General features: G+C 31.8%; 1 protein-coding gene across 1 annotated transcript in view; it reads left to right on the forward strand.

Moving 5' to 3' along the window:
• LOC124539249 overlaps window positions 1-18,276 on the forward strand; it is a 118,601-nt gene extending 100,325 nt beyond the window's left edge. The window contains exons 5-18 of the mRNA XM_047116561.1: window positions 5-148; window positions 2,200-2,347; window positions 3,069-3,197; window positions 3,928-4,119; window positions 5,527-5,885; window positions 6,621-6,823; window positions 7,729-7,878; window positions 7,964-8,228; window position 9,144; window positions 10,890-10,958; window positions 15,629-15,717; window positions 16,534-16,594; window positions 17,030-17,156; window positions 18,086-18,276. Of these exons, the coding sequence (XP_046972517.1) occupies window positions 5-148; window positions 2,200-2,347; window positions 3,069-3,197; window positions 3,928-4,119; window positions 5,527-5,885; window positions 6,621-6,823; window positions 7,729-7,878; window positions 7,964-8,228; window position 9,144; window positions 10,890-10,958; window positions 15,629-15,717; window positions 16,534-16,594; window positions 17,030-17,156; window positions 18,086-18,209 (2,061 nt within the window). The 3' untranslated portion in view covers window positions 18,210-18,276. The remainder of the gene's footprint in view (window positions 1-4; window positions 149-2,199; window positions 2,348-3,068; window positions 3,198-3,927; window positions 4,120-5,526; window positions 5,886-6,620; window positions 6,824-7,728; window positions 7,879-7,963; window positions 8,229-9,143; window positions 9,145-10,889; window positions 10,959-15,628; window positions 15,718-16,533; window positions 16,595-17,029; window positions 17,157-18,085) is intronic.
• The last annotated feature ends 1,020 nt before the right edge of the window (window positions 18,277-19,296 follow it).

Here is a 19,296-nt window from a genome sequence, read left to right on the forward strand (position 1 = left end):
ACAGGGTATTCAAAATCTTACCTACCTGGATATGAGCGACAATCAGCTGACGAGTATATCACCGGGCGCGTTTGAGCCTTTATCTAAGCTCTCTGTTCTGCGTCTTCGAGGCAATTTACTAAAAGTATCCGCTCTGAATGCCTTGAAGGTACTACAAAACTTTTTCTGTTGAAGATTAGTTTGTAAATAAATTGTTAATAAATATTGGACAACATCACATACATTACTCTGATCCAAAGGTAAGTAGCTAGAGCACTTGTGTTATGGAAAATCAGAAGTAACGATACCATCGTTACCACCCAGAGTGTTTGTGTTACCCATAGAAAATTAATGAACTTTTCTACATCGACTCGGCCGGGAATCGAACCCGGGACCTCAGTTTGGCGTACCCATGAAAACCGGATGTACACACTGCTCGACCACGGAGGTCGTTCAGGTTTTCTATTCATAAGAATCATTTCCAAATATTTTAGTATTGTATGATATCGTAATGAATGAGCGTTACTCTATTTACATCAGACGCGAATTTTAATACTTACAAGAATTTTTTTCTGTTTATGCTATGTTTACTACGCCCTTTTGCAATCATTTGTCATCGATTTAATTTAAATTTCTTTATACTATTCTATCAATATATACATATATGTATATAGTCGCGATGTCCAAGTCGATACAGCCCTCTGTCATAACAGCAAGTACGTATGATATAGTTTGAGAGCTTAAGCTACGTAAACATACTCAGTGCTTTTACTATATTTATAAAATTATGTGATTACAGATTTACACTTTGAATAATAATTGTATATTCACATAACAGTAGCAATGATAGGTATAGGCTCAGAAATTCTTGGATATTAGTAAGTACGTTTTCCAATATACAGCGATAGGGATTAGCTTGGTATTAATTAAATTAAACACTGAAGAGGCGTTGCTCAATAATAGGATATAGAGATATATAATATTATTTTAATATATGTCTTCTAAGCCGTATACATATATGTACTGTACAACTTGAAAATTTCAGACGTATGGATTCAAATACGATCACTCTATATTAAATGAGCGGCATTTTAAAAAAATATATTTAAAAATAGCCTTTTTCAAAATCAGATGGGACAAATCCAAAATAGTCGGAAAGATTTCACGAGCGGGATCAATAGCTTTACGTGTTGTCTGAGGCACGTGAGTGTACATCATTTCCAATTTCATGTTTCCAGGCTGCTACTGAGAATTTTTCCATAGAAAAACTTCATATCACCTGAGGTTTGAGCCCAGGACTTCAGAATCAATGCCCTTTAGCTACAAGGAATACTACATCTCTTAGTTAAGAAGTGCATTGATGATGTAAAGAATATAATCTATGGATCACCACTTACCATCACCTGACTAATTTGAAAATTTTCCTATTTCTATAAATTTAATCGTTATTTCCTGTTCGCTAAATGTAACTAAATTACAACACTTCAAGGATACCATTATATATGATACTATGAATATATTATGAATGAAACATAATATTCCCGAGGTCCACAATTGTATTCCAAGTGGTCAAAATACCATCTTCAGTCGCTCAAAGCTAATCATACTACATGTGGTATCTTTGAATAATGGATGAGTCTTGCAATGTGTTGAATAGAGACGAGACGGTGAGAGCAGTCAGGCGATAAAGTCTATATCCTAGAGGATTAGTTCCTATGCATTCGTTACATAATTTCATCCAATACTAACAGACACATAAAATAGATGCATAGATGCATCTTTCAAAAACACCTTTAAAATATCAATAGGGTTTGTCATTTCATAACATTATTAAAATGTGGTTTTAGATTGAGAAAAATTTATATACAGAAAACTAATTAAGTCGCCACATATTATCACAAAAATAAACAGAATTTGACGTAGAATAAAATGAGAAACGAATTAATCAAATACAGGATTTTATATAAGCAATCGAATGTAAACAAATTCTAGTAAAAGTAATTAACGACAAAAGAAATACATTGCCAAAGAATTATTACCATATAAACATTACAATGACTATCTTCAAATAATGTCCTTGTATTCTGAGCAGTGGACTTCGATATTCTAAATGTTATCTTCTAAAATATTTCTATAGATGATTTAAAATTGATTTCATTCGTCGTTAATTTGAATTTGACTTCAATTGACATACTAATCATGTATTTTTTTTGTATATAGGAGGCGCATTTTTTAAAGGAACTCGACGTTTCAAGTAACGCACTAGAAGGACCGGTCGGACCGACCACGGTTCCGGCTCTCAGCATTTTGGAAACCCTTCACTTGTCCGATAACACCTTTGCGAGCATTCGACGAGGGGCTCTGGCAGGTAAATCCCAAATATTTTAAATGATATCAGAAGTGTTTGATACAGATGGACATCAGGTCGAATTGAGAATTGGTTGGTGAAATAATCGTAAATAAATGGTACTGGAAAATTTTGACAACTTTGATTAAAAGTAACCAAAAATTGTAAAGTATAATAATGTTGCATTTTCTATATATTAGGTATTAGTATGGTAGATTAATTCTTCGACCATATTTGTCAATAACACAGGAGACATTATTTAGGTGTATAATGTTATTGACAATGACAATACGGGCAATCTAATCGTGCATCCGAAATTATATAAAATAACGATAATTGTCTGTTTAAGTGATTTTAAATATAAGTATGCACCACCGTATTAAGTAACCCATGACTAATTTTCCTCATTTAATTATATTTATAATTGCACATTAAATAATTTGATATATAGCTGTAGCACAAAAGTGTACTTAGCGATGACAAATATGAAAGTCATAAGTTCAATCACAGTCAATTAAACTATTATTGCCCTTACTTTATAAACTTTTCACATAATCCGAGGGATAACGGGATTACTCCGAATTGAAAATACAAATGATTATTATTCTTAAAAAAAAAAACTCCACAGTAACCGGAAATTAAAAATAATAAACGTTCTTTTTTTAATGCTGAAATAATTGGCTATCTATTTTTAAGATGGTATTTTTAATCTGTATTTGTAACTGAATGTTTATTATTATAGGCCTTACAAATCTCACCCATTTAAATCTTCACAACAATCAAATCGACGTGTTAGAAGACTACGCTTTCAAGCATCTCTCTAATCTGTCACACCTGGACCTTTCTCATAATGAGATTGTAGCCGTCTCAGGTGAGATTACGATACCCTATCATTTAGGAATGTATACCCTTATCTTTTATCTATTATATAGTTTGAAAATCGAACATTAAAAATAATTATATATCCTATAATGTTTGGTTTCTTTGTATTATTGTTTAGCGGAAGTAATTTATTGACGTTTAGTAATAAAATATTATTTTTTAATTTAACAATCGTAATGCAGGATTAGATGTGCCAAATTTGATTAGATCCGGTGCGGGATAACCTCCATTGTGAAAGTTCTTTGTCGAACGAAGTCACTGACGTTTCAATTTCCGTTACAAAAAGGTAGAAATCTGGGAACAAAAGGAAAAGAATCTCAGCAGAGATTTTTTCGTTATATTTATTCTATATTTGAATTATTGTTCTTGAACTACCTTTGTGTTTATTAATCCTTGCGTTTTTTTAATTATATAAAATCAAAATAAAAGTATTATTTATCCATCATAACAGTCATGGTACAATATTTAAGTAATTGGAATTCTAATTACATCTATCACGTAGCTGTGGTAGTTTTACATTAAATGTGATCTACATGATTAAATTACTTTTCAAACCTTCTCCTCAAGGGGAAAGGAGGCCTTAGCACAGCATTGGTAAATTGACAGGCTTTTGTTGTTGTTGAATAAAATTATTGTTATATAGAAGCTCAACATTTGTTTTATATTTATTTATAAGCTGTATATATAATTGATACTAAAGTTACGTCAATTTTGTTTAGGCGCATCATTAGCACAATTAATAAACTTGGCACACTTGGATCTGTCACACAACTTCCTCCGGTCCCTCTCAGCGGAACCACTGAAGGCCCTTCATCATCTCACAGATCTTCTGCTCCATGATAACGATATATCAATGATTGAAGACGGAGCTCTTGTACAGCACAAGGACTTGCGTCGGTTTACTATTGAAGGTAATGGCGATACGATGACATGCAGTTACGGAGTCACACACGGTTTTGACGGAAAGCGAATAAAAACCTCATGAAGCGGCTTGTTTTGTTAAAAGTCATGTTTATCATAATAGGCTATTTGACTGGTTTCCATTGAAATCCATTTTATATTATTTAGTAGAGGTTAAGGAACCCAGTAAGAGTTGTGTTTTTTATTTCTAGTACATATTTGCCGAAAAATATCATATTAAAAATTCCATATTTAAATAGCGCGCAATAAACGCTACTTGGACAATATGGCGCTGCAATGGGGTCGGTGACGACACTTTCCTGTATTTTAATCTGTGGTACATATAGTAGAAAAGCAAAGATTACAAGAAAGTGACTTTATCATAAGCCCGGCCAATCAGGAGCGTTTTGTGTCACGTGAGAAACGTTTGAAAAATTGCATTTTTATTTATGGATTTTTTAATAAATTAAGTATTATTTTCAAGTTTCGTTACTAAATAACCATTTTTAAACTCATAATATACAATGATTACAGTAATTCCAAATGTATTTTTCCCATTGTCAAATAGCCTATTAAAAAGTCTAATCTTCTAAATTTGTTGCGTTGTTGACATGTACAATAATTCAATATTTCGAGATTAATTCAAAGGTTATATATATACGAATCACGTTCATATGATATTTAAGTAATTTCGCATAACTGTAAATAGAAAAGGTAATCTGTTTTAATTTTTAATTTTAGCCAACAATACGTTTCGATGCGTTTCTAAAATTGAAAATGACATAAGTAATTACGTAAATCAATATGAATTAAAATCTTTATCATGTGAGTTAGTTTAAAGTCGTACTAAAATTATATATAAATATAATTATTGTTATTTGGTATGATTATTTTACCGCTCGTATGTCCATATTTGGGTATTGTTTAGCATCAGACGTTTTGTGTGGGGCGACGTTGTAACCTCTTTGTTCGGCTGTCGAAACGCCACCCAAAGCTTTTGTGCATGACTCCACTGTTCGTGGTTATTCCTTTATGAGACTTTTATGAGAAAATAATTTTATGTTGCTTTTTCTTCTTTCGGAGCAAAATATTTTGACACTATGTTATTTATGGTTCTCTTCAAAAATAAATTGACAAAGGCTCTTAACCCTTTAGAGGTGCGTGTTCATTGATAAATCCGTTCACGAATGTATTAACACAGATTTTCAATACTTTACATTAAAATTTCGGTCGTTGGAAATATTCATTAAATCCAATGTGCATTGTCAAAAGTTAAAACGCAAAAAACTTCCTCGATAATCACGGCTTTCACAAAGGAAATAAAAGTAACAAAGAACAATTGTTTGATTGTCGTTAATTTTAATTCCAACCCATTTATACTCACGAACTCATAAAGATAAATTCGTTCTCTTTTGCAGATAATCCACTTAATTGCGATTGCTTAATGGCTGGCTTTGCGAGGTGGTTGCGGGAGGCAAAAAACCTGCCTCAATCAGATAAATCAGCAGCCGTTTGTGCCACGCCACCTCATTTAGAGGGAGCATTAATTTCTCGACTATCGAAAAACAAACTTTGCGACGATGAGCATGTCGATACGAAGGTTATTGATGAAGATAATTTTGATTATAACAAAGTTATTGAGAATACAATTGATGATCAAGACAAAGATGATCCTGTAGATATGTATGGAGACAAGCCTGACGGATTAGATGATGACATTTATGATGAAGAATTGGAAGTTCCGGCTGAAGAAGACTTGCCTATTTCAAAGTCTAAGGTGATAATCTGAATTTTTATGTTTGTGCTTTATGACACGATTTTTTTTTATTATTATGATAATATCTTTATCAAGATAATAAGAGTTATCTCTCTCTTGGTTATAAACTTTGTATATAAGGTTTAATGTTTTGCCACTAGACCAATGGGGCATTCAGTAAAGCGAGAGATATAAGAAGCAGATATCTAAAGGTCCAGAATTCAAGCCCAGGTCGGGCCGTATATAAAATGAATTTAAATAACACAAATCCGTAGGAAGTTCCGGAGTTTAAAAATAAATTTACAATTTATTCAAATTATTGTTTACGCGTACTTCGAAATATTCCTTTTTTTATTTATTCTTTGATAACTTTATCCAATTTTAATATCGTGATAGAAAGTCATTCCTGTCGAGGTTGTGTGCGGAATATCCAATGCCATATTTTAATATTATGATGAAGCATCAGCTAACCAATGAAGGAGGGCACTTTGCATCGTCTGAGAAAATTTCTTGAAGAGAATAGATCGGAAGGAGTTTAATAAAACTTCGCGTTCACGTTTTTCATCGGAAATATTTCATTAAATCAATATTGCGGAATCACTTTATATTATAATTTAATAGCCCATATCTAATTTGTAGAGTAATTCAATTGTCTTGAAAAGATTTGACCAACATATCCAATATGATTTTATTTTGTAGTACAGCAAAAAACTGAAATAAAATATAATTGAATATTTAATATGAAATTTTCGTTAGGTACAACTTGTAGATTCTTGGTACGATGACGAGGAAGTACACTTATCCTGGACTATGGAACCACCTTCCACGCGGCGATACAGGTGTACCGGTGTGACAGCATCCAAAAGCGGTGGACTTCCTAAGCATGTCGCTTGCCACAGAGCTGCACCTGCGAATGTAATTTTAAGAGGCTTGAAGATTGATCCTATAGAAAAATATACGTGAGTAACATTTTTGTAGGAATCATCTATACATATAATAAAATTGGAGTGTCTGATTGTAATATTAAAATAGTCCTTTTTTATTCAGTACATATGTATATATATACGCGGTACATATACCAAAATAACATTTTTTACAATTTTTGTCGGTGTGTCTGTCTGTTTGTTCCGGCTAATCTCAGGAACTACTGGACTAATTTTGACGTTTCGGGGATAACGGATATAATAGGGAGTAAATTAGACTACAATATTTATTTCTTTGTTAAATTCAAACGCGTATAAGGTCGCGGGCACAGCTAGTTTGTAATAAATTCTGATTGGTCTAAAAAAGTGTATTTTTATTTTCAATCTGTTCTCAGTTTAAGTGATTATAATATAATATGAGTATTTTGTATAATCCTATAAATTATTGAAATTGATTATCGAAATGTCAAAAGTAATTAAGATTGCTGATATTAATCCGTATGAACGTCACTCGATAACCTTTTATAAGGTTAGCACTGCGCGGTACATTTAATTCTATGTTCAGATAAATTAGATATAAATAATTTAATATTCATATTATTGTTAAAAATTCGAAGAAATTAATAAACTTAGTTTAATTTTAAGATTGTATTTTTATCATAAAGAATTATCGAGGGTAATAAAAACACATGTTGTGTTTTTTTTATTTCTTTCATGTTTGTAACTTATGTTAAGGAAATTTAGTTTTGCCGAATGTCATACGGTCGATAAAAAAATATTATAAATACGAGACCAAAAAACCACCTAATTGATAATGAAATTGGTTTGTCTTGAACATAAAAATGTCTTCTTATTTTTCATCTCTTCCAAGATCTTCAACTTTACTGCCGTTAAAAAATTAGCAAAGAGTTTATTTTTGCAATATTACATTTTCTTTACAGATTCTGTATAGCATTAGAAGAGATGGATGGCAATGACGTACCCATGGCTCTTGTTTTGGGCTGTGGAGCTCCACAGCTAGTACGACAACGAGCTGCGTATGTAACTGTCAGACCTTTGCCAATAACTGTCCCAGATCGAGAAGCTTTGAGGTAAATCACAGATATAATGAGTATTTTATTTCAAGTGTCGCCGAATTATTTCCTTGAATATTAATTTAAACTCTCATTGTTTTAGAGTCTCAGAAGTCCGATCAAACGTCACAAGCGAAGGACTTCTCACCGTCTTAGTTTCTGTAATGGGAATGCCGCATTCAAAGCCGCAGTATATTTTACCAAGATCCCAAAGAGTTTCAACACCTGACACAAGATTCTTGCCCTTGCATAATTGTTATGTAATTTTAGCAGTGTTATCTAGAGGATCGTTGGTAGCGCAAAAAGATACACCATGTCAGGAAACCTTAGAAGTATCAATGGAAGGGTTCATTCGAGGTCCTTACAAAGTTTGCGCGTCAATATCAAAGTTTAAGGTCAGCGAAATGCATCCAATTTGTATCGTTCCACAATTGCTGGAACCAGTCGGAACTTTGGAAATGAAATCTGGATTTAAGAATCTCAATACTGCTTTAGTCGGTGTTGCATTGGGTTTGATGATCATAGTTATAGGATTGGTTTGGTTCGTGAGAAAAATGTTAAAGAAACCAGCGGAATTTCCAGCTCATAGATGTTTCAGAAGTGAACCTGCACCAGAAGAAAATCTAAGAGCCAGTTATGTCATGCTTACTGCGACATCCAAGGTTTGATGCTAACGATACTTTGATAGCATGACTAAGTCACTCGTGTAACTACAAAAATTATTAGTCTTGATTGTAATTTATTGTATGAAACTCTTCTGTAATATACTCTTATAATAACGCAAATTTCATTTTTATTTTGGTTATTTCATTATTTGAATGTGCATTATAGATAAGTGTCTTTTTTGTTTTGGAATATTTTCTTTTCTCTTCCCTAGTCTTTTAATGCGTTTAAAAATTATAATACTCTGTGTCTGTTAGACAATTAATAATATCTCACTAAAATATTTGTATATTATAAGTTTTCTTTTCAATTACATAATAATGCATTTGAATTAATTGCGTAAATAATAATTAATAAGTATAACGACAAGTATGTATCATATTACTTTAGATTCCGAGAATCATTTTATTGATTATATTTAATGTGTATAAACATTCAATTCCATGATAAGCCAGTTAATTATGTTTTTAAGTAATTAATGTAAAGTTGATATAATTTCCTACTATTAAGTTAGTGTCAAAAATGACTGATTGCTATATATTAATACTGAATAATTAATAGATTATTTTAGTCGTTGGTCGGATTTTGTGCGAACCCAATATGGGTGTTCCGGTTTGAAGGGTGATTGAGCCAGTATAACTACAGGCACAAGGGGCATAACATCTTAGCTCCCAAGATTGGTGTAGCTCTATCGATGCAAGAAATGTTTAATATTTCTTGTATCTCCAATGCTTATGGGCGATAGAGACCAGTTTTCATCAGATAAACCTATCTACACTATAAAAAAAAATATGACTTTTAATATGTGAATTCTATATTTTCTATGCGATTTTAATACTTCAAAGTAAATATCAAAATCAAAATGTAATTTAAATTTTCCTTGAAGTTTTAAATAATTAATATACTAAAACTATTTGTAGATTGCATATGAGTGAATAAATAAATAGTACGTAATAAGAATTCTAATGACATTTGATTGTTATTTTATTATATGAATTAACACTTAATTATTTCTTCTATGAAGATTAATATTAAAATATATTTTTTAAACTAATGTTTTAACACGAGGCTTATGTATAGGTGAAGTGGCGAAGATGCTATGTCAAGAAAAAGGTACTTAATAATTGATTGTTATATAATAACACCCCATTAATAATTGTATGCCAATTTTTCCATGCATTGTAATTTTCAACTGCCTTAAAATCAATTGTATAATTGGACGTTAAGTTAAATAAAAACACATAAGTTTTAAATATTGTGCAAGGTTGATTCTAATTAATCTTGAATTTATTTTCAATTAAGTTTATTGTATCAAAACAAATCATTTATCTAGACGAAATCTTAGCTTTTGATGATGGATTAGAAATGTTATTAAAATTATTTCCTCTAAAAATTCACTTGATTAATGGAATACTAGAGAAATGAGATATGAAAATATGTTTGTATAATATGTATAACGCCTGAGATTTTGGCATGGCGTCTGATTTTTGCTTTATTTAGCAAGATTAGTCAAAGTCACTAAAGATTTTTTTCCTTGTTATTTAAAGTTTTAGATAGAAGATTTTAACAAGTGTTAAGTGGGTTATTTGTATTGTATTATTATTATTTGCTATTTGTAAATTTTTTTAAAAGAACTTTGGTTCCGCTTTAATTAGTAAATAATTGTGTAAATAATAATTTATGAATTGCAGACTTTTTTCTTAATAAAAAATTAACGAATATATATTTATTTTCATTTCAATTTTCCAAAAACGTCTTGAGGGCGCGTTTCTGAGTGTCTCTATTTTGTATTATTTGTGTTGAATTTCATTTATACCGTTGCACTTGTATTCATTTAATTACAATTTGTTGTGAAATATCTGTTTGTACGCTTTGGGGTTAGATCGATTGCCTATACGGGAAAAGGCAAGACGTTCTAACCACGGTACCCGTATAATAATAATAAACATATATTTACATCATTTTATTAATGATATTTTCTTTCAATGATCATTACTTTCGATTATACATCATTACTTATGTTTCATCTACCGTGCGTTTCGACGGCTAGATTTTATCACGTCTGTGTTTTAATTTGAATTACACTACTTCCGCTAAATAATACCCAAATTACATCCGTCGTGGGAAACGTTACTGGTGTAATTGAAAAGTATTTAAAAACTGACATGTCATGCTCCACAAGGGATAATTTACAATATGGATTTCCCGAAATTAATGTCAAATGTCAATAGGTGCGCCTGCGCATTTAAATATATTGTACTGGATCATAATTAAAACTAGTTGTTAAGTGACCGCCATGGCAAGCAGACGCGTGCTTAGTGTTTTTGTTATAATACTATTATCATTTTCATTTACAAATTGTAAAGTATTCACACGATGTTCTTTAACTCGCGAGTTGTTGAAAAATAATTTTCCGAAGACTTTCCTTACTAATTGTGAGTTATTTCTGTTGATTTATGCAAACGTGTGATGAAGTGTGTTTTATTGTTTGCCGGTCCATTGTATTGTAATTGTCGCATTGTATAATGTAACTATGAACGCGTGGGCTCCGAAACTGTATTGTATTTATGTTAATGCTTCGCTGATAAAGTACTCGTGAGGAAATGAAATGTATTTTTTTTTTTCATTTACGTTCGAAACGAGGAAAATATTTTACATTATCGTGTTGTAAGTTTGGTTTGATTTAATATTTAAACGAGATTATATTGTTGTCTTTGATTTTGATAAATCGCTTATTACATTTGAAGGTTATTTGTGAATTTTAAATAGTGAGTGGTTACAATTATGTGTCTCAAAGTAAATTCCTGTTAATTTTTTTTCAACTTGCAAAGATCATACTTGTTTATAATAATCTTAGTATTTACGATTATTAAATCCTTGACTGATTTTTTTACCGGTTTTCCTTATTGTATTGAGAGACATTGAATTCGTGACGTTTTATTCGTAATATTTTTTATTCAACCTTCATTTGATAGTCGATATTATTATTTATTTTTAAAAAGTAACATCTTTATATGCAACCGTTGTGTTAAACATCCTTTCGTTCTTGAGAATGGTACAGAGCTTGTGTGGAAGTCGGAATAAGACATAATGATGCTCTTCGCGATATTTTCCTTCCACTGAGCACGAGATGTACTATAAACACAAATCAAGCAAATTAAATCATTGGTTTAAATTACATTATTCAAAGATCAAACCCCTGGGTCACTGGACAGTATAATTAAAAACTAAAACATGCATAAATATATAAATTTATCTTTGTCAAAATCAAAAATAAACTTTATTTAAATGGGCTTTTACAATGACACACACACATCACTTTTGAATCGTCATTTGACAATTAAGTAAAGCTACCACCGGTTCGGAAAGTAGATTCTATCGAGAAGAACCGGCAAGAAACTCAGTAGTTCCTCTTTTTCAACATTTAAAAAAATACAGTCATGTTAGTTAATACAATTACTTAAATTAATTAATAAAAGTAATTTTACAATACTAGTCCGTATTCCTTATTAGTTTCAATCACGTTCGCACCGGTTATAAATGAAACCATTAAATAACAGCTGATGACATTTGGCTTATGAGATCAGCATATGACATTATTATCACATGATATATATCGAAGAATATAATTTAATATGTAAGAAAAACATGCTACACTACTTACTTGTATATTGTTCTACTTCTAGTGGGTAGTACTCAGAAGAACTTTGTGCAAGCCCGTCTCGGTAGGTAGGTAAACTACCAAAAACTAAACAAGCTAAAAACGCTAACTAGCAATACATTTGAAGTGTGAGTGAGACAGTAAGAACCGATATGGCCTCGTGGTCCAAATGCGTGCATCTTAACTTATGATTTCGGGTTCAAACCCAGTCTAGCACTGTTGAATTTTCATGTGTTTAATTTGTGTTTGTAATTCATTTCTTTGTTCGGTGGTGAAGGAAAACATCGTGAGGAAGCCTGCATGAGTCTTATTTCAACAAAATTTTGCTACATGTGAATTAAATAACTCGCACTCGAGCGTGGTGGAATATGCTCCTAACCTTCTTCTCAAAATTGAGAGGAGGCCTTAGCCCAGGCGTTGGAAATTTACAGGCTGTACTTGTTGTAAAAGATAAGTCGGTATATTTAAAGAAACGACTGGTATAGCAACACACAGTGCCAATGTATATGGTATCATTTACCATTAGGTGACCAATTCGCCAGTCTACCTATTAAAAATAAATTTAATCATTTAATTATAATCTCAGCCAATTAGAGCTTATCATTCACGTAATCTCAATATATTTCTTCGAAGGTTATTAATTTTATGGGATTCTATTATACACTATTTATAATATACATCCTTTGTTTGTTGTGACACTTAACTGTTATTATAAAAAAGGTCGTATGTGCCAATTATGTGATTAACAAGAATATATGTTATAGATGCTAATCGCCAATATAACAAATACCGTTAGTATATAAAATTTCCAATTAAACGCATACAATTTCCATTGTTTATAATCTTTTAGGTTAAGTAAGGTTATTGTATTTTATAATGAAACTTAAATTATAATTTGTTTATTTTTTTATAATGCGATCCATACTATTATCAAGTTAAATAGACTACACTAGCGACCTACCTCGACTTCGCACGGGAGCCCGACTAATACTAAATATACTACATATTTGTTTATTTACCACATCATATTAGAAACTTTTTTTATGGTAAGGTTGATGGACGAGCAGATGGGTATTATTAATTAATAACAAAAAATACAATCATATTAGTTAAATACAATTATATATGTATGTAATGTATCCTGCCTGGAAGTCAACAGGTATTAATTCCACGCTTTTTTACCATCTACAAAATCTTGTATCGAATAATATGCCTTATTTATCATTGCATTTTTATAAACGATTTGAATTTACGAAACGGCAAACATAAAAATGTAAAATTTAAATTGGATCATAATGTACATATGACGACGCTAGCGTGTTCTACTTTGATTTCAGAATATGAATTTCATTTATAAAGGGCACATCTTACACGAGAAAAAATCTTAGTTCAGGGATCCACTTTAGGGAATAGTTCGGGAAGTAGGCTCAACATTTCCATTACAAAACAAAGGTGATATTGCGTTACAGACAGTACGTGATTTTCACAAAAAAAACTACTTCTTATTCTCCATAATATGTCGATATCGATATTGATAAAAAATATATTTATCCTCCTTTGTATACAACCTCATTAGTAACTTTAATTACAATTGATGCTGAATTTTAGATGTGCAATGGTAACTAGGCCTTTTTTGTTTTCTCTTATATAATACTAGCCGATAATGACCTTCTTTTACCCCTCGAGGGGTGAATTAATAAAAATGCCCAATCCCTTATCGGGGACTTAAAACTATATCTATAGCATTTTTTTCTGTAATAAAATTCCGCAGATATTCTTAATGTTTATAAGAAATACATTGGTAAAAAAGGCATATTATATACAAGACTTTATATGTAGATGATAAAAAGCGTGGAGTTGATACTCGTTGACTTCCAAGCAGGATATATTAATTTAAATAATTGTATTTAACCAACTTGACTTCGTATTTTTTAAAAGTTGAAAAAGTTTAACTACTTAGTTTCTTGCCGGTTCTTCTCGGTAGAATCTACTTTCCGAACCGGTGGTAGCTTCACTTAAATGTAAAATGACGATTCAAAAGTGCTTGTAAAAGCCTACTTGAATAAAGTTTATTTTGAATTGAATTTAAATCAGTTCATCAGTTCAAATATGTAATAGACTGAGATTCTTTAGCATTTAAAACATTAGTATATGGTATATGAAATCCGCGTACTTTATTGGCAAACGTTCTTTTCCAAAGCCTTGTTTAAATCAGTCACCAATTCAATATTTCTTTTATATCTGGCAGGCCGTCAAATTACGAGACAGATCATTTTTTCTATGATGTTTTCTTTTTTAAAGATACTAGTATTATTTACTTAGTTGCTTTTTTAATGAATGTTATTGTCGCCATGAATGAATGGAGTGTGTTGAATGAAAATTCGTCACAAGCCTGCGTCAGAGCAGCGTGGTTGAATGGGTTCAAACTTTTCCTCAAACGCAGCGGAGATGATAGGCCAGTTGTGGGAAATTTACTTGAATTAAAATAACATAAAGTTTTAACTCAAAAAAACTGGGGAAACAAATTTGAGATTAATATAAAACCAAACGGACACTATAATCAAATAAAATTTTTAATTTATTACGAACGATCAAACTGTTACATACATATATAATATTAACTGATTTTCAAAAAGGAGAATATGGTCGGGCAGCGCTTTAATTTTTTTTTTTTGAAAATGTTTTTTTGCGAAATGGTTTTGGGAGAGAAAGAAACTGTTCAATAAATGCCAGCATCATAACCGCGGTTGTTGCTAGTATATCTCTGTATGCTATGAAATATATATTTAATTAGAATTATATACGAAAATGTTACATAATTAAACGTTCAAACATATCACGAACGCAGTTACTGTATGGCTCGTTATAATTTGTAATTAATCATAAGACGCGTAAATATACACAACCAATTAGCGAACAGACATAATTAATGTAAACAAAACGATAAGATAGTATTCGAAATTATGTGTATCTTGAACGTATTTTATAAATAAAGTTTGGAATGTAAGATTTGTTTAATAAATTATAAAATACTAGACTCAGGCCGTGGTTTCGTTTCCTTATGATTGGGATGGAGCAAGTTAGGGTATCGTTCTTACTTTCTGTAACAATGATAATGTGTATACAAGAGTTTACAATGATTGTTTGTATACAGGTGGTCCTCGTACTTACGGCATGTTAGGTTCTCGTAGTGCGCGACTTAAATCGAAACGACGCGCGACGTAAGATTGATTCGTTTTTTCTTCTTGTTATGACATTGACCTCGCGTCAAGTGAATTCTCTTATGCCGGAAATCGAAATAAATGACATATTCTTGAGGTGTCAAAACATTGTTCGACGTATCTTGTCGTAAATCGAAACGACGTAAGAGGACTGCCTGTAGTTCCATAAACATGGGAGAGGTATGTTAGAGTTGTGATCGTTTACAAACTGTTTTTTTTCCAGGGGTTTGCTTAGTTGAACAGGAGAGTGACAGGAACACAGCAACCCATGTAGTTAAAACGCCGCGGAAGCAGTATTATGGACTATTCCAAGTGAGTATGCAGAAAGAGAGAAAAACAGAATTTACCTTGTTTTAGATTTTTAATTATTTCAAGTTCAAGAAAATTTCATCCCTTTCCACTTTTGTATTCTTAATAACATATATTTGAAAATTTATGATTATCGGATGAATAACAAACAAATATTTACGAAAATATAATATAAATTAGAATTTCTTGCAATGTTAATGATACCGTCCTTGAAAACTAAGATGTTATGTTCCTTGCCTGTAGTTACACTGGATATAAATAACGAATCCGATTGTCATAGAACACTGTGGTTGTGTAGGCGTATGTAGACATCCTCAGTAATCTTCAGCCCTTGTTTAATCCGGCCCGTGTTATAATCCGACATGACCAAAGTAGAAGTATTTGCTTGAACATATAGTATGGTTTCCTTATCATAATAAACTAGTTAATAAGAGGATAGTAGCAAAACTCTGTAAAGTGAAAAATAGTAACAGCCGGTAAATTACATACTGCTGGGCTAAGCAGGATTCCTCACGATGTTTTCCTTCACCGCCGAGCAGGAGATGAAATATAAACACAAATTAAGCAAGTTTGAACCCGAAATCATCGGTTAAGTTGCACGCGTTCTGGCCACTGGGCCATCTCTGCTCTGCAAAACTCTGTGTTTAAGCAAAATTGGTAATCTGACACCACCTCACAAATCGTTCGCTGATTGCCGAGGCTCATTATTCCTGTAGTCAAAGTATTTCCAAGGTCATAAATCAATTTATTTCAGTTCTTTGTTATTTCGCTAACATCAGATATCATAAGATTATTTTATTTTATTTTTTTTGTTTTTAGATAGGAAGCGAATGGTGTAAAGAAGGTCGTAAAGGCGGTAAATGCAACATCGCCTGTGAAGGTTAGTAACAAACAGTATGCATATAATGTCGTTATCTTCAAAGTTCATTGACCGTTATCATAACAATAGTTGCATTAGAATTGAAATCTAATTTAATTTTGAAGATATCATAAATTGCGTATCTAAAATGCTGGTTTTAGGCAATGATAAGTTTGTATCGAGTCATTTTTACATTTTTAGAATTTCGTCATTCAAAAGCCATTTTTATTGTTTTAGAGCTGTTTATTTGACTTCATAGAGCTACGGAAAAATTTATATATTATAAACGTCGTGGTAATAAGATTAAGCCATTTCCTCAAAGAGGAAGGGGAATTTTTTACAGGAATTGTTCTAGTGATTTAGGGGAAAATATTGACACATTTAAATAGTAGGTAATAATTGTTACAAGGGAGGCACCACTCGCTTTCAAATCTAAGTTTTTTTCTATATTTTCAGCTCTTTTAGACGATGACATCAAAGATGACTGCTTGTGCGCAAACCAAGTGTTTGAAGAAGAAGGTTTTAAGTATTGGTCGAAATGGGAAGCGAGGTGTAAAGGACAGCGGCTGCCCGATATTCAGAAGTAATTATTACTAATAAATATTCTCTCTTATATATGCTATATAAAACCTCATTCATACAAGTGATCTCGTATATGTACATATTTTAGATATCATGGATAGTTTGAACTAAAAAGAGTTTGAGCAGAACATCAACACTTTACGTGCTTTCCGAGTTGCACGAGATAAACTCACAGACTGTGGGCTGTTACTTAGAACTTATCAAGTAAAAAAAACAAATAACTTTCTTATTGACTTAACTCGTGATAAACCAATATAGAAAAATATACTTGCGGCTTTAAAACCTAGCCACTAGACAAATGGCACAAACATACAATACAATTTGATAATTTGTTGATATCCTACTAATAATATAGATGCGAAAGTTTGTGATGGATGTGTTTATGTTTGTAACTCTTTCACGAAATAGTGCTGAACGGATTTGGATGGAGTTTTACAATAGCATAGGTTATACATCAGAATAGCACATAGGCTATACAACAACAACAACAACAACAGCCTGTAAATTCCCACTGCTGGGCTAAAGGCCTCCTCTCCCTTTAAGGAGAAGGTTTGGAACGTATTCCACCACGCTGTTCCAATGCGGGTTGGTGGAATACACACGTGGCAGAATTTCTATGAAATTTGTCACATGCAGGTCTCCTCACGATGTTTTCCTTCACCGCTGAGCACGAGATGAATTATAAAGATAAATTAAGCACATGAATCAGCGGTGCTTGCCTGGGTTTGAACCCGCAATCATCGGTTAAGATGCACGCGTTCTAACCACTGGGCCATCTCTGCTATACATAGGCTATATGATACATATAAAGTACCCGTGCGAAGCCAAGGCGGGTCGCTAGTAATTTGTACAACTTTAGACTAATTCAATTTAGTGACAATGAATCAGTTAATACTAACATTAATTTAATTTTATAATTTTTCTTTTCAGATGCCCTGACTGGCAGTATCCTAGAACGTCTCCAGATAGACTTAAGAGAGAAACTAAAGAATCCAGTTTAAGATTGTCATTTAAGCCTTATGATAAATTGTTGAGACCAATGAGGTTAAATTAGTTGTAGGTTAATTATCTAATTACAAAAATGTAAAATTAAGTTCAATAAAGAAGTAACTTTTAGTAAATAGTTTTTTTATTACATATAATAATTTTATTACGTTTGACTATTTGCATTATGATTATTATGTTAATTAATTCGAAATAAATATGAATAATACCTAGATATAATAAAAAAAGTAAATGATGACTAATGAGTTTATGTTACTATTTATTTTTTTATTTTTTTTTTTATTTTATGGTATAGGTTGGCAGACGAGTATATGGGCCACGTGATGGTAAGTGGTCACCATAACCCATAGACAATGACGCTGTAAGAAATATTAACTATTCCTTACATCGTCAATGTGCCACCAACCTTGGGAACTAAGATGTTATTTCCCTTGTGCCTGTAGTTGCACTGGCTCACTCACCCTTCAAATCGGAACACAACAATACTAAGTACTCTTATTTGGCGGTAGAATAACTGATGAGTGGGTGGTACCTACCCAGACGGGCTTGCACAAAGCCCTACCACCAAGACAAATATTAATTACTAATATCCATAAATTGATATATTTTTAGAAGATTTGTTTCACATTTTCTTTTTAATAATTAATATTACAACAAACAACAATAACAATCTTAATAGAAGTTTTACGTCATTAAGGGACTAAACTTCTAAGATACCAAGAAGGTTAATTCTTAGAAATATATATTTTTTAAAAACATTAAAAAAATTTAGAGGACCTAAGTTTAACACCCATTTGTCAGTCAGTCTATCTATTTTAAGAGGCAAATGAATATGCTGTAGCCAATCCTTTGTAGTGGTATTCATTATTCTTGCCCATTTATTGAAAATTTACATAATATTCTCATGGAAATATTTAAAACAAATATTAAAGCAATACTAAATTAAAACAGCGGAAATGATTTAATTCAAGAGTACTATTCTATTCAATTAGAATCCGGCTGTAATTATTCGTTGAATACGACCAAAAACTATAATTATACCCAATAGAACTTTGCTAAGTGATTTACCTTACAATGGAACGTCTATATTAAACCCGTAAACTACTGGAAGACACGCTCTTATGACTCTGAAAATT

The sequence above is a fragment of the Vanessa cardui genome, chromosome 22, assembly GCF_905220365.1.
Source record: "Vanessa cardui chromosome 22, ilVanCard2.1, whole genome shotgun sequence".
Classification (NCBI taxonomy): Eukaryota; Metazoa; Arthropoda; class Insecta; order Lepidoptera; family Nymphalidae; genus Vanessa; species Vanessa cardui.